Source organism: Limanda limanda, chromosome 23 (genome assembly GCF_963576545.1).
Source record: "Limanda limanda chromosome 23, fLimLim1.1, whole genome shotgun sequence".
Classification (NCBI taxonomy): Eukaryota; Metazoa; Chordata; class Actinopteri; order Pleuronectiformes; family Pleuronectidae; genus Limanda; species Limanda limanda.
In genome coordinates, this window is record NC_083658.1 from 10,135,406 (window position 1) to 10,158,009 (window position 22,604).

Sequence of the window (22,604 nt, forward strand, 5' to 3'; positions counted from 1 at the left end):
CAACAAAAAAGTCCAGTGTGTCTGACACCCTGTCCTCTTCCCCCCCCCCCAACCCCCTGTGGTCTCTCCCTGGTGCAAATTCAACAGCAGCAAGTAGCTTAGTGCCATTCGTGGGGTTTCGTCTGGCCTGTGGTGCGTTCAGGGACCAAGTGCCAAGTGGTGAGTCCTTCTCGAAACATCTCACAAGTCCGCAGTCCAACCCCCCCCCCGTCACCAGATGACGCTGGAGATGCTGGTCTCCCTGGGCAGCAGCGGCAGCATGGCGTTGTTGCCGTGGGCCTCCTCCAGGCTGGTCTGCCGCGGCGACTTGGACTGCGGCCGCTGCCCGTTGATGAGTGTCATGGGGATGTTGCAGTAGGTGTGCTGGTTGCCGAGCGTGGACAGCGGCGGCAGCGTGCCCCCGGGCGCCATGTCGTAGTCGTAGCTACGGTAATAGTGTTTCTGCCGCATCTGCGTGTGGCAGGAGTTGTGGAAGGTCGAGCGCAGGTCCGGGTGCGCCGTCGCCATGGCGGTGGAGGTGGCCGCCGCCATGGAGATGGCCGAGACGGTCTGGAGCTCGCCGAACGGGCCCTGCTCGCTGACGTCCAGCACCTGCTCGTGGGAGATGCTCAGCGGCTCCAGGTGCTTGAAGGGCATCTCGTAGAGCAGCTGCTTCCAGAACTTGGAGCTGAGCTTGTTGCTGGACGGCCCGCGCCACTTGATGACCGTCAGCGTCTTGATGGTGTGCTTCAGCGCCTCCACCTCCTGGTAGTTCATGATGCCGCGCAGCTCGGCGCACTCGATCAGGATGACCTTGATCTCGCCGGTCACCAGCATGTTGCGCAGCCGCGTCTCCAGCTCAAAGATGCTCCACCCCCTCCGCACCACGTAGCTGGGCGTCATGACGATGATGAGGCGCTTGCTCTGGTCCACGCAGCGCGCCACGTCCTCGATGTAGGCTGGACACAGACACACACACACACACACACACACATCACGTCATATAAATATCTGCACAAGTGAAAAGCACGTGTTGGCCAGTGGTGTAAAGTAACTTATTATATTTACTCACGTTACTGTAATTGAGTAGCTTTTTGTGTACTTTGTAATTTTTTGAGTAGTTTTTGAAATGGGTAATTTTACTTTTACTTATGTAGATTTTGACTGAAGTATTGTACTTCGCTGCATTAGAAATTACATCCGTTACTGAGTAAAAAAAAAGCATAGTTCAAGGCGCAAGGCAATTCTCACTGCAGTGGTAGACAGTGTTGTGCATGAACGAGTTCAAAAGAACGCGTTCATTCCAACAGCGAGGCAGTAGCGATCTTTTCCGTATTTTTCAGGAAGTTCCTTTTCAAAATTAAAGAAACCTTTTCAAAATATATGTATCAAAACTTTGATTTGTTGTGCCTTTTGTTTGCAGGGTATGAAAAAATAAACAAGCAAGCAGTTTGCCTTCAAACGCAAAGGAGGCAACAGCTATATAATGCTCAAACTCAACAAGAAGTTTGTAGACTAGTGCTCTAAAGGTGGACCAAAGTTTAACCAAAAACTTTTGGTCCAAAAGTTTAAATATACAGTGGGACAGTGGCATTTTAACTTTTTATTTTAGCTGTCATGTGGTTCATGTCTTGACATGTCCTCCCAAAAGTTCTTAAATGTTGTGTTGACATGTTGAATGTTTAATGTTTGACATGTTTAATGTCATTGCACTTATATTTGTAAAGATCTCCTTTAATTAAAAATAACAGTTTTTGGATGGATTTATGAGCCCTTGTCCTTTTTTGCAATGTTATTGGAAGTAACTAAGTAACTTTTACTTAAAGTACATTTTAAATGAACTACTTTTTACTTTTACTTGAGTAGATTTTTAGATGGGTACTTTTACTTTTTTAATTTCATCAAAGTAAAGGTACTTTTACTTGAGTACAATATTTCAGTACTTTTTACACCTCTGGTGTTGGCTATGTGTGATCTCTTTCTACTGGCTGATGAAAACATGATGCAACACATCACACCGGCTACGTGAAGAACTCTCGTGGCCTCGCTGTGACTGTTTACCAAACTGCTTCGCTTTCATCAAAGTTTCAAAAAACCTGAATCCAATTAACTTTCCAAAAAGAAAAAAAAGTGTGATTTTTGTGACTGAAGTGGTTTAAATTAAACATCTGTTGAATCCGAACATCTACAGTAAATCTCCTTTCACAGACGTGGCCCGAGGACACGATACATAAAACGGAAGAAGAAGAAAAATTGCAGCAAAAACAAAATGTGACCGTAACTTTAATAACATCGACAGCCTCTGCAGCTTTTGATAAGGAGTTATAGAATTAAAGCCAGAAACAAAGGGGGACGGGGGGGGGGATCACTTGTTTTATGCTATAAAATGACAGGAAACATAAAACAATCAAAGCCAAGCGAGATGCCTGAGTCGCCTTCAATTTCAATCTATCACCCGAGGCTGAAACAAGTATAGAGTTGTAGTCAGGTCCCTAATGAGAGATGATGATGATAGGTAATAATGAATGTGATTAAGTCTCTCCGAGGCCTGTCCTGGTTGGTGTGTGTGTGTGTGAGCAGATAATGCCTGTGTTTAGCCTGAGACAAAGACAGAGTGGCCTCAGGTTGACGGGATTAACCGGACTTTACTTCCCATCCGAATCAAAGCTCATGACCATTGTGTGTGTTTTACAGAATGTGTGTGTGTGTGTGTCTTTCTTTAACCCGAGGCCTCACCGCGAGAGCGACCTGATTAGAGTCAACTTGGGTCTGAACTTTACGTCAACGTGACAAGTCAATCTCTTTGGTTGGGTAATTGGTCCTCGTGTGGTAATTTGCCTCCATGCCTCCCTGGAGCTGAAACTCCCCCGGTCGGTTTTGGGCCTGTTCCGTTTAAAACCGATCCTGTGAAGTTGTTTCATTCTATCGTGAATAAAACTAACAAGGAATGGATAAATGGAAGCTGTATGATTAGCTAATGAGTCGCAGTTTCATTTTATCTTTAGAATTGATTAAACCTAAAGTAAATCTGTCTGGTGACACTTTAGTGCGTCGTGGATTTGATTCCTCCTTTCAGAGACCTCGTGAGTTTTACACTCAGAGACTGTCAAGTGTAATAATTGATTCCAATGCACATCAAAACAAAAAATCCCTGCTGCCCCTCTCAATACATTTCATTTCAAGTTACGTGTCATGTTAGAGGGAATATCCAAATATTCTGCGTCATATTCAAAGAGTTAAACTTTAATCTAACAAGATATTTGAGGTGAAAGGTTCCCTATGCTGAGCAGCTATACGATGTCACTTCCTGTCCGTCAATGCAGAGACTTTCTTGCAACAATGCTGGAAATTATTACCGAGAAAACCCTGACCTCCAACTTCCACACGGCAGAAATCTGCTCCACTTCAGGGCAGATTAGAGGCTGTGACATTTCCGTTACGATTCCACTGGGCCACAGTGTCGTGGAGGATCAACATTCTTAACCTATCTCTGGGCTGACTATCTGTTTGAATTATTTTCATATGGTTGAAATAAACGTAGTTTTAGCTTTCTAGGAACATCAAAAAACTGTGAGAGTGAATAATATAAAAACAAAAAACTATATAATAAAAAAACTGTATAATATACATTTGCTCTATGGCTTGTACACAATTAAATATAAGCATCACGGATTAGGAAATTCTTCTTGGTAATGAAATGAAAATATTTGTATGTCTGATTTGCGATGCGTTAATTCACAATTCATTAACTAACCAACAAACCCCTAGGACTTCCAACAAAGTGTTTTTGAAATTACTTTCTATATCTTTGATTTGTTGAGAAATTCTGTGTCAGTGTGTGTCGACACGAGCGTTAGAAATCTGGGGAGAAAAGTACCTCTAAGTAGTCTTGTGTCATCCTGGAAATGATCATTGGTGAAACCTGAACATAGATATTTAACATTCAAAGAACGATCAGAGGTATTGAAAAGCATTGAAATATTTCAAAAACACAGTTCCGTCAATGTGGGGACATGGCTCTGGCATAAACTGTGTTTCTCCACTGGTGATCCACCGGCGATTGTGAAACGGGAATCGAGCTGACCAGTTTATTCCAGTTTAATATGGGACATGTAGCATAAAAAACGTCAAGGAGAGGGAGTTCTGCCAAGTTGTTCTGTTGTTAGAACCATACGACACACGAGAAGTCTATTGTTGTGCTTAACATGTTGAAAATAATCCTGTATAAAGTGGAATAACATGTTTCTTATCAGCAGCTCAGGAGGAGGATTGTTGATGCATGAGGCTGAAACCCCCTAGTGGCCAAACAGTGTTTATCTGTAGCTGTGGATTATTCTTCATTATATCAACTGTTGAGATGCTAATACATTCCCGGTGGGAGCTAAGCGTTTATACATGAACACAATAAGACTCCTCTCAATCCTTGCGTTTTCATGCCACTTTCCCATATTACAACATTCCCGCTGCATCGAGCACATTATCACAGCGAGCGGTTTCAGTTTATAACCTGGGCACAATGCCACTGATGAGGAGCATAATTAGTAGTGCCGGTATGTGCGGGAAGAGACAGGCAGATGCAAAGGATTCAAATGGAGGCTAATAACATAATGATATTATCAAAGACATCTGTGTGATGAGTTAATCAAAGATAAGCACGGGCATGGCGAGAGGCTCCATTAGAAATATACTGTAGTAAAACATGCATTAATACCCATGCATGAAGAGCTCTGGGATCAGACAGCTGACACATGCAGAGGTTCACGTGGTGGTGAGCTGGAGCAGGAACATGGGTCGCGATAATAAAAGGGTTCATTCTTTTCCTCTAATTACGCTGCATATGTATTATAGGCTATTACGCCTCCCGCTAGGCTTTACATAGCAGAGATGATGCAGTTGAAATACTCGTCCGGACCTTTTTTCCAGACCTCGAGTGAGAATTCTTAAAGCACAAGGAATGTTTGAAATAATAATTCACTTGTATAAGGAAAGACAGAAGAGGTCAGATTGCAGGGACTGACCTCAGCTTCCTGCAGATTCGTTTCCCAACATTTCTAAATCCAAATTAAACAAACATTATAAACTCTTAAGTATTTATTATAAAAAAAAGTCAACTCACTCAAGACTTGCTTAATGGTACATTATTATAGAGTATATTATTGGATTTTTTATAAATAATGAATTGTGCCGGCAGAATTCTTATGCAGGTTATGTTCCTCCTGAGGAGGTTAATCCTAAACAAAGTGCAGTCTTGAAATGTATTAACCTTCAAGGCTAATTCTGAACTGAACTGTCAAATAAATGTAGATTAAAAAAAGTTGAATATCTTCACTTAAATGTAAAGTAGAGGTATAAAGTAGCATAACAATATCTAAGTACAATACTTGAGTACTGTCAAATATCTCTCTCCTTACTTGGGGTTGGTTCATGCTGGTAATTACTTTTCACCACCTAATTTATAAGGACTTGTATTACAGTAGGTTTTATCTTGTATTTTAGTCCTATTCAAAAATATAATCTGTCAAGCAGCACAAATATAGTTTAATCAAACATATATATTACCTCATCCTCAAAACTGCATATTATGTGGCAGAGTTTTTTTGTTCTGTATCAGATTCACAAAAAAAAACCTTTATTATGAATGTACTGCATGCTTTAAAAATTTAACAACATTGTTTCATCCGCTGGAAAACCTGAAAGTATCTGCGCACGGTTATTTTGTTTCTTGGATTGTCTATGAAGATGCACGAGATGAATGCTGCCCAAAAATGAAGCCACTTCATCTTGTGCGCCTCCCCTATGTTAGTGGATGGGACACAGACCAAACTAAAAAGTCAAAGTACGCGTTCAATTAATTTTGTTTTCTCTCAGGTGGCTTGGAACTACCAGCACCTACAACAATAATGAATATTGTGCTGCTAGTAAAAGTACATCACTTATTTTTAACCAGCTTAAATATTTAAATTAACTATTTAATCCTTAATATTTAAAGGAAAAAAAAAACAACTACATGTCCCCTTTAATCGTACTGATCCGCTTCAGCTCAGCCCGTGGTTAGAAAAAGCTCAAGTCACAGTTTACAACAACAACAACAACAACAACAACAACAACGGTGCACTTGCAGGTCGAGTTAACGCCACAACACAAATGCATAACAGAAAAAAAAACACACAACAAGGCACGGCACCACTGCACTGACAACACGAGCACAACACCACGGGACAGAGAAAGCATTTGACACAACGTGACATCGCCGTGAGAGAGAGAGCTTACTTCCTGTGGGGATCAAGTCCCTGTCTGGAATGAAGAGTTTATACCCATAATGCTTCTCCAGCACGTCGGGGAGGATCTCCAGGGCAAAGCGCTCCTCCTCGCGCGTCTCCTGGCTCCACTGGTCCGGATCTACTTTCGTGTAGGACAGGTAGGCGTCGTAGTCCTTGTTATCTGGAAGGTAGAGATGGTGGAAATATATCTTCAGATCCTTCAAACATTTACTTTTATAATCTGTTGGAGCAGGTTAATAAATATAACCTTCCCAGCATACAATTAAAAACTTGAAATTTTGCAATCAAGTAATACTAACAGACATATTATTCTTTTCATCTGAAAATTTTGAGCACAATACCGCAATTAGAAAAACTAGACACACGAGTTTTAACACATCACCCCAAAAAATATAATAAAAATCTGATCAAAATGATAGTTAAACATTTCAATTGAAAATATAGCAAATACTAAATACATTATCGACCTAACAATGTTTTCAATCACAGTAGCACAAAAATAATGTTTAAAAATAAATTCATGTATAAATTCCTTTTTTTTTTATCTTGCAGACATCAGCATGAACAATAGAAAACACTGTTAGTTTTCTTTGCGTCCAATTTAAACCTAGTTTTACTTTTTTACTTTTATGGATAGGTGTTTGCATCTCCTGATCACTTAAATTTTTGTACGTGTATATTATTTATATGGAAGGTGTCTTTTGGTGTGTAAAAAGGTGCAGTGACTACATGATTATGTTTATCATAATGAGGATAAAAAACAAGTAACCCAGGAAACAGGACAGGGTCGCCTCGGGTATCCACACTCACACACAATCTATAACGCAGACACCACCAGCCTCAAACCAGACACAATGCATGTCATATTAATCAGAAAATATCAGATTCCATGTGTTTCTTTATTCACCAAAACCCTCATATCTGTGTCACAAAAAAAATAAATAATCAAAACCAGGACACGGAGCTGTAGTGTGAACGCAGCCTTTGAGGTAAACTCATTAGAGACACAAGCGGGGTTTTGGATGTATGACTTCCTGTTCAGTTCATTTCATATTTTTAAGGTGGAAAGTGAGAATGAAAGACTTAACTTGTTAAAGAAAGCCTTATCCATCACTAGCCCTTGCCTTTACTGTCGGAATCTTTATCACGCTTCAACACTTGCATTACTTCATGCAAGGGCTTTCAAAAAGCTCCCAAAACCACTTAGCTTCAATTAAACCTGTGCATGTTTTATGATTCGCACATAACGTTCCTGCTTCGGTCAGCACTGCTGTACCCCAGATGCCCACAATCTATTTCCATGCTGGTGCACAGAGAGCTGTTCATTGAGTGGGAGACTTCATTGAGACAGGTCGCCTCCATTCCACTGACCTCTGGGCACCTCCGCCCATCTGAGTGCTTTTCATTAAGGCCCCGTCCCCACTGACGGCTAATGTTTCCTCGACGGCTGCTTTGCAAACTGCAGCCGAAACAAATTAGATTTCGGTCTGAGCTGGAAAAACGCTGCCTGAGAGGCCCGATCACCCACATGGAAGGGAATTGACGGGGATTGAAAGGGAAGAGTGAGGAGACAGGAAGTGAGAAGTGAGCGAAGACTTGTTGACTCTTAGGCTAAAGAGGAGGTTACAGGAAGTGGGGGGGAAAAGCTTTTGGCTCCGACAGAACCAGCTAGAGTTCAACACTGTGATGAAACAAAAACCACCTCAGAAATTGGAGTGATGCTTTGTTTTGTCACCTTGAGTTTTAACCCCCTGTAGACGAATGTTGCAAATTCGCCTCAAACCCCATTCCGGTCTTAATGCCGCCGAGGTGCCGGATGGTGCAAATACTACACATACCAAGGAAGCACTCTGCCACCATCTAGTGGTCAGAGTGGAAAACACATACTAGCCCCTTGGGACTGTGCAGCAAAGTTATTTTGAGGTATTAAGCTGTATTTGAAATACTGTGATGATGGAACAGCAATGATTGTACAAAAACATATGTTGTTATTCAATTTCAAGCAAAAGCAGCTTGAAATTGAGATAATAATCTACATACCAGAGACTGGGAAATTTGTTAAATTAAGGTTATGCCCCATTATGCCTAATGTCGCTAATTTGCTTCACACCTGAATTTATATCTATTGTATATGCTATATTGAAATTAACAATCTGCACTTAATTAATCATCTGTATAACAGCCAAAAACACAACTAATAATTGTTTTATATAATTGGAAATTATTAATTAAGGCAATAAGGGGTTAAGGCCAGCACAGTGGTTTGCACTGTGCTGGTTCAAAGTTGTAACTTTCTTTCCTCACACGTTCTCCCTACCTATTATTGTGTGTTGTGTTGTCTTAAAAACATGTGTATTTGCTTCAGGGAACTTAGATGCACTAGAGTGGTCAGACCCAACATTGGGACAAAATCATTTTCTAATGATATCTGGGTCACGTTGGCTGAACTGTTTTTTTACTCCGCAGCATAGAAATAATAATAACCATTGAATCAGGGACAGGGTAACACACACTCAGTGCAGATTACATAACTGCATCGGGTTGAGGTCGAGGTTGGGCAGGAAAATGAGGCACAGGCCACATTTACACACAGTATCAGCTTCTCCTTCACTGGGCCTTGCAAATTTAGACAATTTGAACTTTGTGGTGACAGATAGAGAAAAGATCCTTTTCTGCTTCTATGTGACACCACCGCTGTGCACATAGAGAGACCCAAGCTCGGACTCTGACTCCATCCAGCATGTTTGGAATGAACCGGCCCACCAGCTGAGAGCCAGGTCTTATCGCCCGACAACAGTGGCTGACCTCACTAATGCTCTTGTGACGGTGCCTCCGTCAGAAGATGCTGTTTTTATCCGCTACTCAGGATACAGCTCAGAGGTCGCCTTCAATCCAACTGCTTCATATCAAAGAAATAATCCTCAAGGAAAACTGATCTAATGTAACATTTTCAATATTTGATTCGGTCAAATCAATACAAAGATGATTGATTTATTGATGTGTATGTACTGTTAATTTTCTCTGCGTCCAAACCCAATTTAAACCTAGTTTTACTTTTTTACTTTTATTCATAGGTGTTTGCATCTCCTGATCACTTTATTATTTTTACGTGTTTATTATTTATATAGTTGGAAGGTGTCCTTGGGTGTGTAAAAAGTGAAATAAAATGTTTATCATTATGAGGAAAAAATCAAGTACCCCAGGCAACATGACAGGGTCGGCTCGGGTATCCACACAATGCATGTCATATTAATCAGAAAATATCGGATTCTGTGTATTTCTTTATTCACCAAACCCCTCATATCTGTGTCACAAAAAAAATAAATAATCAAAACTGGGACACGGAGCTGCAGTGTGAACGCAGCCTTTGAGGTAAACTCATTAGAGACACAAGCGGGGTTTTGGAGGTATGACTTCCTGTCTTCATTACGACTGCAGCCCCTTTACAGACCACCTGCAGGGTAAGGAGCCAAGGGAGGGGGGGGTTAACCTGTCCAGACGATGGAAGGGATCTGGAGCGGAGGATGATAAAGTTGTGTAGATAAAAGCAGAGGAGCACAGTGGAAAAGGAGGAGTTTCGGAATCAATTCTCCGAGCAGCGTCACGTGTTGGTAGCTTTTTATATCCTCTCCATTCTCCCTCTCTCTCCCGTCAACATGATTCACGCGCCTCCCGGCGGGCGATCGCCACTCTTACATGACACCATGTAATTAATCTACCTCGTTGGAATAACACCGCAATTCATTTTTTTACAACATCGGGGGACATGAAAAAATAATTAGAATATAACCTCCTAATCACTTAGTATAACCAACTCTGAGGCTTACATTCCACTTTTCACGCCGAGATAAATCTCCCTCTCGCTGCTTTTTCTCCTGCCGGCTTTTAAACAAAAGCTGTGTAGGCAGATCAAGGAGCTGTTCCAGTGCGGCTGAATCACTCGTCTGCAGCGGAGGAGGACGAGGGTGAGGGTGAACCATCGAAGGTGGAACGACCCGCTTGCATCTTGAGGAGCGACTGCATCTGAGGGTGCAGCACATCCACGAGAAACCGCATGCCAACTGGAAAAGGGTCGGCAGCACGTGAGGGAAAGGGGGGGCGGCTGACTTATGCATGTGTGTATGGAGCCCACAGAGTGAACTCTTGATCTTTCAGTGGGGGAGTGCCAGGAGAGTTGGAGGCGTAATCTCTGGGATATCTCGGGGCTCCATTACATCTAATGGAGGGTAGATTGGAACGTAACACACATACTTAACGCCGCAGCTACAAAAGCACACGGGGAGGACCGCTAATGAGCAGCTGAGCACTTTTATTTTTTTGTCTAATCATTCCATTTTGTTTTTCATAATTTAATTTAACTCCAGAAGAGGACGGGTTTGCATCAGACAGTGGGAAGAAGACCGCCTTGGAGATGCAGTAATTACATTTTAAAAATTGTGGTCCTCGCTTGAATATAGTCAGATTTTCAGGGTTCAGTGTTTATCACAGCTAGGGTTGCAAAGGGGCGGAAAGTTTCCGGTAAATTTCCGGAAACTTTCCGGAAACTTTCCATGGGAAGTTTAGCTCGGGAATTTTGAAAAAAAAAAAATACGCAAATTAAACGCTGAGCAATAAAAACATCATTCAAGACTCCACTGTGCATTCTTCCATCACATGCACAGATAATTCCCAGCATCCTTCACTCTACAGCAGGGCTATTGAGGCCTGCTGTAGAGTGCAGGACTAGTCAGGTAAGTTTCCATGATATTACTAGGGAAAATATATTAGCATGCTGATTGAGGATTGTTCATCTGTTCATCTAGCCTATTTCCATTCATTTATCCATCAATTGTAAAATATGTTTACAGACGATTCCTATTCTTTGGCTAACTATTTATATCTCTAGCATTGCATTAGCGTTTTTTTATAAACTTTTTTCTCATCTTATTCTACAGAACAGTGCACTATCTCATGTGTGGAGACATTTCACCCCATCCAATGTAGCTGTGTACATTTGCAAATACTGTGCAAAGACCTATGTTAAGACTGACACAACGATGCAGAAGCATATAGTCAAGTGCCCAAAGTTTCCTCAGGGCTCAAATCAGACTATGACATACAAAATGTTTATATTTATGTCTGTATATGACAAGGTAAATACAGTTAGTATAAATTACCCACAACATTTCCAGTTTATTCCCGTTTATTCCCGTTAATTCCCGTATATTCCCGTTAATTCCCATGGAAAGTTTCCAACTTTGAATATTCCCGGAATTTTGCAACCCTAATCACAGCTGCTAGTTTCCTAGGTACCCATAGTTAAAATAATTATTGATCATAATGGACTACACTCATTATTGGAGCCAAACCAATATGGAGATTTAGGGTTGAAAAGAGGGAGCAAGACATTTGCGATACATTAAGATTTTTCCAATTTAAATGAAAGAATAACTTTCAATTAGCTTTAACTCGGAGTGTTTAATCATCTACTATCTGAGTGTTGTAGGTTTATTTCCATTAAAAATCGATTCAAAAACAAATAGCTCATTGTGCCTGAATACTTATTTGTAATGATTATGGCCTCACACTCCCCCATATGTCTTCTAAGCTCTCCACTGGTCTTTTCTCTCCAACCACTTGACCTTCTAATTGCAAAGGAGCTTCCTGGTGATGTTTACCTCTGCATTTAAACGGGTTTGCATTACGGCTAATCATTAATGCTAAGTATCGCCCAACAACTACACAGCCTCATAATTCCACGCGGCGCTGACAACGCTGACATTCGCGTTTATGGCAGAGAGTGTTGATGACTTCCCGCCTCCCTGACAAGCCGTTGTCATTACGGAGCCTATTATTGATTCCACTGACACCCACACAATGTGACAACCGAGTGGTCTTTAACTAAATTGCTCCGCTGACAAATAGCCCGACAGTCTATTGTTGTTCAAAGCTTACAATTTCACATCTGGCACAAGGGGGGAGGCGGGCGTTCTCCGAGTGGCCGTGATAAAACACGAGCCCTCTCTGGGCAGCGTGTGCACAGTTATGTTTGGGGGGGAAAAATTGTGGGATGCCGGCTTAAGGGTTTTTATGACAAAAAATGTGTGTGTGTGTGTGTGTGTGTGTAACTACAACTTACATGCAGCTAACTCTCCCTGTCAGTGCAGCGGTTACCATAGAGATGGGATCTCGGTTAACCACCTCCTGCCATTGCTTAGCGACCGTTTTGTCTCGACTCAACTGGCATCCACTTCCAGTTTGGTGCCTATTATTATTATTATTATTAAATGCATCTGCTCCTCACGTCCGACACATGCTTTTTCGCGGTGCAGGTGCGAGTAGGGGGGGGGGGGCAGTGAAGTGCTCTAATCGACCGTGGTGTGGAGGAAGGTATCGGGGCTGGGGGGGGTGGTCTCCTGAGAGCTCTGGAGGCAGCGTGCTGTGTCTTATTGAACCTGATCCACTTTCTCCTGGAGGACAAATTGAAAATCTGTTTCTCTCTTTTCCGGCCGTCACTTGGACGGCACAATTAAAGGAGACAATTGCTGTTTGGCATTAGGGTTCAAGGTACATTTTTTTCACAGTAGAACAAGAATCAATGTCAAATTTACGTTGAGTATCACATAATCTCTGTACAAAAATTAACAATATATAGAGATATTGACACCATAAAAACACTGTGCATCTCGATGGGTTAAGAGTACAGTCTACAGTCTACCTCTTGGGATGTTTTTCTTAATTTATGGACCAAACGAACAATAAATTACACAATTCAATGAAAATAACAGTAATAATGATTAATAAATAACTGAAAATTCTACAACCGCCTCCATTACGGGCCGGAAGCATTAACCCAGCCCGAGGTAAAGACGTTCATTGACGTGTGTTATGTGGCAGACCTGGGAGTGTGTGAGGGGAGGAGCCGGGTCCAGAATGCTCTTTACCTTTTAACACTCACAACTCTCTGGCTGTCTCTCTTTCCACTACTCATCCCTCAGCCTCTCCAAACTAATCTCATTCCCCCTGAATTAATTGCAGCGCTGGTGCTTTAGAGACTCATTACAGGGGAATCAAATTAAAACTTGCTCCTTGTCTTAGTTTGATGCATTCTCAAGCCAAGACGGATCCACCAGGTCCAATCAGAGCTTCTTCTCTCTCTCACTAGTGCTGATGGGGCCTCAGAGTCAAGGCTTTTGTGTGGCACAGGGACTGTGTTTTGATTTGCTTTATGGAGGGAGTTCAGCAGAATATATCATCCTTTCGCTTCTCGTGCTTTCTCGTGTGCAATTTGCAAGCAGACACACAGGGAAGCTTCAACAGGAGCCGTGCGGAATCACACTCTTTTGCCGACAGCCATTAGTCAAAGAAACAAGGAACACATTTCCGAGAATCATTTTCAAAAACTCAACATAATGTGGTTTAAGCTGCAGCATAAACGAAAGGGAATTTGTTTTGACTGTGAGTAGCACTACGTCTAAAAACCATGCAATCCTCACAGGGGTGAATAAATTACGATTATGAATTGGTCATTGTGTGCATCAACTGGAATGGCGAGCATGAACTTTACATTAAATCCTTGAGAAAACTTTCCAGGGTTTAAAAATCCTGTGTCATAGTAATTTAAACAATTGACAAACCTTTACATTTTGAATGTATTATTCAAGTATCCTCAGCTTCAAGGTGGCAACTCTAAGTAGTCACTGGTTTGGGTGCTAAGCCAAGAAACGTCGAGGTACAGAAATATAATGATTAAACAGACAGAGAGCGCCTCGTTTGTAAAATCCAAACTTCATTACCCAGAAATCACGTGGTGTGATGTCAGGGAACTGGCTTGTGATAAGGTTTTACGAGGAAGCGAATGTGACAGGGAGGCGAGCGCCATCACAGCTTGGTGACTCGGTCGCTGGCGTTTAAGAGACAGTTTACAGAATATTTTGCATAAAGTTTTTGATTTAGCTCTTCCAGTGGGTTGAGAAGATTCCCTGAAACTGACAACGGAATTTATGAGCCAGGAAATATGGGAGGCTGCACCCATTTAGACTGATAGTACAGATGGATATTTACATAAAGACGGCGCCACATGCCACTTTAAGACTTTAGACCTTCAGAAAAATAGCCCAGGTGTTTTCTGGGAAAAAAATAAACGCGTGCAGAGCTGCGATGATGCTGCCAAGGTGGGATTTGATCCCTACGGAGGAAAGAAAGGATGTTTTCCCAGCAGCGGAAGGTGCTTTTGAAATCCTCCACCCAGCCGCAAACATTGTGGTGTCACAGATTACGGGAGATTATTCTATAATGGGGCAAAGTAAACAACGTCTGGCGCTTTATCTCCTCCTACCTCCGTCCAGATCCTCGCTGCCGAAGTGGTTCCTGTAGAAGAGCATGAGCTCGATCCTGTAGCACTTGTACAGTGTCACCAGACAGATGAGCAGCAGCAGGATGGCTCCCAGGCCGCCGGCCAGCTCCACCGTGTACATCAGCTCGGCTGCAGCACAGTGAGACGGAGGGAGAGAGTGGATTTGGGTGAATTAATAGAACAGGCTAGTCATGTTAAAGAAAAGAAAGAAGCATGAAAAAGGGCAGGGGTGAAATTCTCATAATGCAGACTGTCGGACTGTTATTATTTCAGATACCAGGAGAAAAGGGAGTTCGACCCCTTCCAAAGAAACAAAGTTTAATACCAAAATTTGATATCATCATGCCTATCACCCAATCAAAATAAACACAAAAATAATCGTTAAGCTGTAAAGTTAAAATGCAAATGTCCACCGACATCCTGAGCACATCACATACACATTAAAAAGTCCTAGTGTCCACCCAACCCTCTAAAGCAGGGGTCTTCAACGTTTTTCAGGCCAAGGACCCCAAAACTGGTGAAGAGATGGAGCAGGGACCCCCTACTATATATATAGTATAAAATTGTGTTATATATTAAACTGGGCCTAGTGCCATGTATAATCATAGCTACCCTGTTATTGTGCATTCAATACTAAGCTATTCAAATATTACACGGGTTCATATATTCATGTTTTTAATTTAAACATGTGCAAGGTACAGGGTGGCCATGCCACTGCCTTTTATAAACATACGTCTTGAGGGTTAAGGACAGAGGATGTCACACAATGTTAAAGCCCCATGAGACGAATTGTTATTTGTGAATGTGGGCTATACAAATAAAACTTGATTGATTGATTGATACAACACTGAGCTATTAAAGTAATTCACAGATTCATGTTTTTATTTTAAATATGGAGAAGAGACAGTGAATCCTCAAGCCACCTGTGGATGGCACACATACTCCTCCTAACTTATCTAACCTTGGACGGAAGGAGGTTGTCAGGCAGAGGGTCAAATCAGCCTCAAAATATGTTGGATGCATGTTAATGTGTATTATAAAACATTTAAATTTGTGGGAAAAAAATTGGTTGGAGAATAAATTTAAAATTAAAAAAAAAAAAAAAAAAAAAGTTGTCTAATCAACAAAACATTTCGCGACCCCCCTGCAGTACCTCCACGGACCCACTGTTGAAGACCTCTGCTCTAAAGAAAGAAAGTTAGTGGCACGGGAACTAGAGGGACAACCCAGACACGAGCCCGGCGGACAAACTTTTTGCTTTCTGTGTGATTTTTTCTATGCTGCATGTTCCTGTTCTCCGGAAAAGCATCAGGCTTGGGATCAGACACAGAAAATGAAATGCCTGCTGGCTCGGCGTACATTCTTCTCAGACTCAGGGGCTTCCTCTCAACTAAGGGCCCCAAGGAGCTGCTTTGCCTACTCTTGCGATGCCCCTGAGTGAGACCATATTTTACTCCATTCTCAGAAATTCAACAAGTGACTCATGTCATAACGTTTTCCTCCATCTTATTTCTCTGCTCACCGAGGCTGCTGGCCTGTATCCGCACTCTCCCTCGCCATTAGATTACAGTTGGAGCAAAATCCCACCACAGAACATCAGCACCTGTGCGATTGGGCCATGATGGATAAGCAGCGCCAGCGACTGTAACAAGATTCCATGTTGTGAAATGACTTTGCGACACCCCCACATTTGTTGGAAAGTGGCTTTTAATCACCTCCTGCGGCAATATTCGTTTTTTCTCTGTATCCGTTTTCCTCTCCATTTTTCTCCGTCGCTTATTTTGTCAGTGTGGCGAGACGGTACCCACCCGACGCATAACTCCAACCGGAATGAAAGTACAACCACTTCTATACCTGTCACTTAATGCCTTCGGGCTTGATTGGAAAATAAAAAACTCTGATTGAGGCAGCGAGGAGAGCATGGGACGGATCCTACTTCCACACTTATGAAGATCTGTTACATGTGTGTGCTATTAGCTGTTAGCTGTTTGTTGACAGGTCGAAATGTGCTCCACTCTGACCCTGTGAGAAGCACCGGTGGAAGCTAAAGTCACTTAACTACACTTTCACAGGGTTAAGACAGATTCTGCTACTTGTACAGTTTTTTTAGAAGACCCACAAGGTAAAACTGTTCTCTGGAGGCCAAACAGCAGTTATTCCGGAGGATGAGAGTTGATATTTTACAATACACAAAGGTGTCCTCAGACATTAGGCTCCATGGTCGAGTGCCTCGCCTTGAAAAATCAAGACATTTGCTTTATTTGTCATGGTGTTGTCTCTTTTCCAAGGTCCTTTTTCTTTCTTTTTCACGCCGTTTCCTCGATGTCACTCTATCTTTCGCAGTTCAACATTTCCTCCCGGCTACGCCTCACAAAATCAGGGGGTGGTCAGCCTTCATTGGCTGACTAATGGACAACAGTGCGAGGTGTGCCGGGCGCACACGTAAACATGGATGGAGAGGACTCGCGTGCATCATCATCCATCACCGGCGCCCGTTTAACCTCGTCGGAGTGGCCGTCCCACTGCAGCGGCCATCAGGCTGACAGCTACCGTGATAAAGGATGATGTTCTGGTGGAGCTAACGAGCGCCTGTCCGGGGGCGATGACCTTCAGGAGAACTCTCTGACGGACAAACACGAGTGCAAACAAACGGGGGTCAACGTGAACACAGGTTTTCCCTGTCCAGCCTCTGACTTCCTGCTCTTGTTCCCTCAGCCCGGGAACCGACCTGCATCTGTTTTCTTTTCTAAAAGAGGTTCCAGCGGCTAACAAGCACTTGAAGGAGCCGTCTCCAAGCAACTCTCCTTCATCGTCCCTGTCTTCTCCACCTCCACTCTGCCCTACCGCCTCACATATCTGGACAGTATAACAAGCCAGCTGCTCCAATTCTTCTCTGCCTGGCGTCCGCATTGTAGCACCGCTGCAGTGGGACAGATTAAGACAAATTAGCTCCTGACGAATAGAGGGCCGGATCTGATGGAGCCACTTGGCATCGGGGGCAATTCATCACCCCTTTCCCTCCCTCTATTTCGGCATCTCTGTCCGGGGAGGGGGGTGAGAAGAGAGAGGAAAGGCGGGATAGGGGTTTGATGGTCAAATAAAAGAGAGGGGAGCAGCAGTGAAAAGTGACAGCTCAAACCGCTACATGTTACTTATTATACAGGCAGCTTTTTACTAGCCATGGCGAGAAAGTTCAAATTACAACTTTGCAGCTGCATGAGTTGCAGGAGTGTAAATAAGGACGCCTCTCCATATTTAAAGACACACGAGTGGAGACATATTCTGATTGATGCGGCGCAGTTCAGTGTCTGCATGTGTGTGTGTCTGCATGGGACAGAAAGCAGCGGAGACGTTCTCACGCTGAGAACGACCACATTCCCATTCTCACAGGATGGAGCCTCGGCTGCACCGCACAACAAATGCAGCAAATAAAACCACGGGAAACTGGTCCATGGACCCACAATCCTGTGAAGACCGGGCTCGACTTCTCTGGTGCGTTCAGAGCTCCGTCTCTGCAGCATAAACCTCTTTAATACAGCAAATGGAGGGGAACTAGGCTGCCATCAAAGCTGGATCCAAAGCTGCGAGCTTAAAAGAGAGGAGAAATATCCACTATGTAAATGTATTCAACACTGACATCTTTAATGCTACAGAGACCCCCTCTAGCCTCGCTGAAATATACAAAAAAATAGCGCTTATGTAACCCTGGTGAAAAGTGTGCATCCCTATTTAAAATCATCTCGGAGTCAACTTTCAATCTGCTGAGGGGAAATCAAGAGGAAAAACGTTTAAATGGATACAAAGACAAAGGAGGAAAAGGCAACAATGGCCAGTGAAGAAGGATGAGTGAGAGGTCGGCACGCGTGTGTGTGTGTGTTTGTGTGGTGGACGAATAGGCTTTTCTGGACCATCTACAATACAGTTCCATTTCTTCCCGGGGCCCAATAGCGAGAAACAAATGGTCACTTCTCAGAATCCCTCAACTAGAGATTCACTGACTGTCAGCGTGAAGGTCTGTGGAATAAAAACACTGTAAACATGCTATCATTAAATATCAGAGCTTTGACATCCATCTCCTGTATTCATGTGCTGTTTGTGTGTTTGTGTGCACGCTGGCCTCACCTTTCTTGGCGAGCTGGATGTTGGCTTGTCTCCGTCCGTTGCCGTTCTCCACGTAGCAGGAGTAGTTGCCGAAGTCGCTCTCGTCCAGGGAGTCGATGGTCAGAGAGATGGAGACCTCCTGCTCCCCTAGGTGCTCCCGGGTTATCCTGCAGGGGGCGGCACAGAGCAAAGCAAAGGGGATTCACATGGATGGTTTTGGCATTGGACAAACTAAAATTAGGTAATGTGAATTTGCAAATAAAGACAATTGTTGAATGCATACATGTGCTTAATTGCATTATACACATTGCGTACATTACTTATATTAGGGTGACTATTAATTGTAACTAACTAATATTATGAATAAGAGAACGTTATTTTATCTAGACTTTTGATTTGATTGATTGGAATTTAATTTATTTGTATTTGTATAATTATGTCTTTATTTACTTCCATTTATTCTTTTATTTTTATATATGTATTTTTTTTATTATTTTATTTAATCTTATTTAAGTTATTTAATTTCTGCCTCCTTTTCTTTACACTGAGTGTTTGATTGTGGGTTGGGGGTATTCATAAACGTTTGTATGTTTATAAATGTTTGAATGTATGTTTCTTATATGTAAAACTCAATAAATATATTGTTAAAAAAAAAAAAAAATTGAATAAAATGACATTGGTCGTAGAAAGCAAGTAGCAGGTAACCTTTTGTCAACCCAACAGAAGGTTTTAACGTCTTTCAGCTCATTGTTTTGTTTTTTATGGCGTAAAAATGGAATCTGTCGGTTCACATTAAAACTTTCATTAACTTCATTAATTTCCAGGAGGAGCATATACGTTCATGTGTATGATCAGGGGCGTCGTTAGGCCTGTTTTAGGGGGGCTGAAGCCCCCCTAAATTGTTGTTCAGCCCCCCCAAATAATTATTGGGATTTAAAAAAAAAATAATAATAATAATTTTTTTTTTAAAATAAACTATTGTTTTACACATGGACAAGTTATTTATAACTCTAACATGCTACATATGTGAGTGCGTTTCTGGTTTGTATGTTTTCTCCCCCTTCAAATTACAATCCAATAGCCTCTCATCATACTTAACAATAAAAGACCGGGCACTAAGACCTTGGGGAGCCTGCATTGCTGCTGCGCTGGCTTTCTCACTCTGTCAAGTAACGTCTCTCATCAAGACAGCAGGATTACAGCCAAGGAGTTTAGCTCATAGTAAATTATGCACGGAGTGAAATTGTAAGTACAGGTGGTTACAGAATGTATCTGTAGTTTCTAACGTTTGTTACCTGCTTGAATTTAGGTTTACTTGAGGCAGATGAAAGGGAATATTGTAATGAGCTATGTTAACACTAAGCTAGCTAGCTAGCTATTTTGTTAGAAAATTTCTCCAGTGAGCAAGAGTGTGAATGAGCAAATTTGAAATGTAAGAAATAACTATCGACAGCTCTCTATTCTTTGCATTAATATCTATCTCTAGTATTTTAAAACAATAATATCAGTGCCTATAGAATGTTGATGTTTATAATCAGTTAATGCTAGTCAAAACTAGTATATCCGTCTTTCCTTAACAAGCAGGAAAATTATTTCTCTCTATTTGAGAAAAGTTCATATTTGTGTTGTCAAATTTCACAATGACCCTGAAATTCTGTCTCTTCTGTTATCTTATACTGAATGAATGCAAGCAAAGATACAGAGAAAAATCACAGTCTTTCTGATTGAACTAATCTATGAACTGTCTGAAACAATGGATATCCGCAGCCCCAAATTAGCTCAAAAAATTGGCGCAAACATTCCACTTCCTTAGGGGCTAAGCCCCCCCTTTCTTTCAATCCTAGAAACGCCCCTGTGTATGATGATAAAGTGCTGTTAAACTCACTCTAGGGCAGCACAACGACATGAAAACACAACATTTGACATGGTGGCAAAATGGCTACCTACTAGAATCATCAGCAGACAAAAAAGCAATGATACCATCCCTCTGGAATCCAACTGCTAAATGTACAATATTTAGTCTCCGCGTTCTGACCTCCATGAGAAATGATGTCGCTGCTGGTGGTGTTGTGAGTGGTGGGTTTGTCACCATGAAAACTAATCACTAAGCTTTAATTAAAATTGGAGACAATCAGACACCGTCCGTATCAAAATGATGAACAACTAAGCGGGAAATCATCTGCTAAAAAGGGACAAAAATGCTCTTAACCTGATTTGCCTGCTTATTAAATGGGGTATGAGAGATTTGCCAGATTGTTAATGTGCGTTGCAGCGTTGGTCATTTTACCTGAGAGAGTGAAAGTTAAAATAATTGCCTGCTCCCACTGAATAGAAATAGAATGAAAAGCCTTAATTGTCATTGTAGACGAGAATGCAGGAGCCCCGAAATTAAATTAGAAGTGCTACTGCTGACACCTGGAAATAATGACCTGCTCCCTTCTTTTCCCGTCCATCCATATACATGCAGAAATTGTTTAACTCAGTGTAAACAGTTTTGGAGCAATCGGATTTCGACCTGAATGCAGACTGATGTAGTAATCCTCTGTTTTTAAAAGTCAAGGTTTGCTCTGTGATGTTCCTCTTCATATCTGATACCTGAATGTTTACGTGCACTAACGGCCATGTTGGACGGTTACATCCCATGTGCTACAACTCTAAGAAATGTGCAATAAGTTAATAACTTTGGTTTAACTCTTGCATCCTCGCAAATCTAAGGAGGTTATGTTTTCCTCTGCATTTGTTTGTCTGTTATTTAGCAGGATTTTGCAACCTGCAACCAGGTTGCAAAATCAGACAGATGACCACGGAACTTGGTGGAAGGATGCAGAATGGATCGATAGGGAATCCATTCAATTTCTGTGCAGATAGGAACTCTTTTCTAGCATTGTGATATTGGAAGTATTCTACATTTTCACAGATTTTGCAAAAGGAATAATTCATGAATCTTGATGAAAAGAAATCAGACATATTTACAGGAATACTTATGAGTTTGTGCAATTTGGAGTGGATTGATCGCAACTGTTGGGCCATTCTAGTTTTTTATTTGATTTGTAATAAGCTCTGTATAATCTTTTTCTATTCTTATCTTATATTTGTCTTTGACATTGTGCCCTCTTGCTGAGCTGACCTGTTCTTGTTGCACTTTTGACCCTGTGTTCACAAATGTGATTCTTTGAAGCAAAAATGAAAACTATGGAAATAGAAGCTCCAGATTGAAGGCAGTCATGACTCCTTAAGCAAATTTGAGATTCATGATTCATGACCTTGGAATTATAAACAGTTACGTACTGGTTTTACTTTACGCCATTATATTGCACCTTTGGACTTTTCATATCATAAATATGCTGATAAGGATATCAGTTTAATTCTGAGCTTTTTCCGTGGCAATTTTTCAGCTGTAACGTTTTGTTTCATCAGTGAAACAAAAGCAGGCTTCGAAAAAACAAAGGTAGGAGGAGACAGTCCGTAACTGACAAGATGGCAGCATCACGAGTCACGACAGGATGGAGAATACTCCTTTGTCGACTCGCCGAGGCTCTTGATGTCTACTGCTTGTGACATGTGGGTACGGGGATAATAGTGTGACTGTCATGATGCACTGCAGCGCTGACCTATCACAGAGTATTCTGCCACGAGGGTTAGAGAGACAGAAAAAGGCCTTTTTGATGTTTTTGTCAAGCATAATTCTGAAGGCTCGAAGCCACTGCTCTGACTATTTGTTCGTGACACTTAGATGCATATTTCCCCGTCACTTGGCAGGGTGTTGTGTTCATTAGCAGAAAGTCGGATTTTTACCAGGCTCCTCTTCATTATCAGTATCTTTCTCATTTATATGAGGGGGGGGGGGGGGCACTGGCAGCGCTAACAAGCCGCCGAGAAGAGATGACACCCAAACCCTTGAAAATGTC

General features: G+C 42.0%; 1 protein-coding gene across 1 annotated transcript in view; it reads right to left on the reverse strand.

Moving 5' to 3' along the window:
* Nucleotides 1–210: 210 nt before the first annotated feature.
* LOC132996823 (interleukin-1 receptor accessory protein-like 1) overlaps nt 211–22,604 on the reverse strand; it is a 204,938-nt gene continuing 182,544 nt past the window's right edge. Inside the window, exons 7-10 of the mRNA XM_061067183.1 lie at nt 18,718–18,863; nt 14,578–14,724; nt 6,250–6,420; nt 211–938 (exon numbers count right to left, since the gene is read on the reverse strand). Coding sequence (XP_060923166.1) covers nt 211–938; nt 6,250–6,420; nt 14,578–14,724; nt 18,718–18,863 — 1,192 coding nt within the window. The remainder of the gene's footprint in view (nt 939–6,249; nt 6,421–14,577; nt 14,725–18,717; nt 18,864–22,604) is intronic.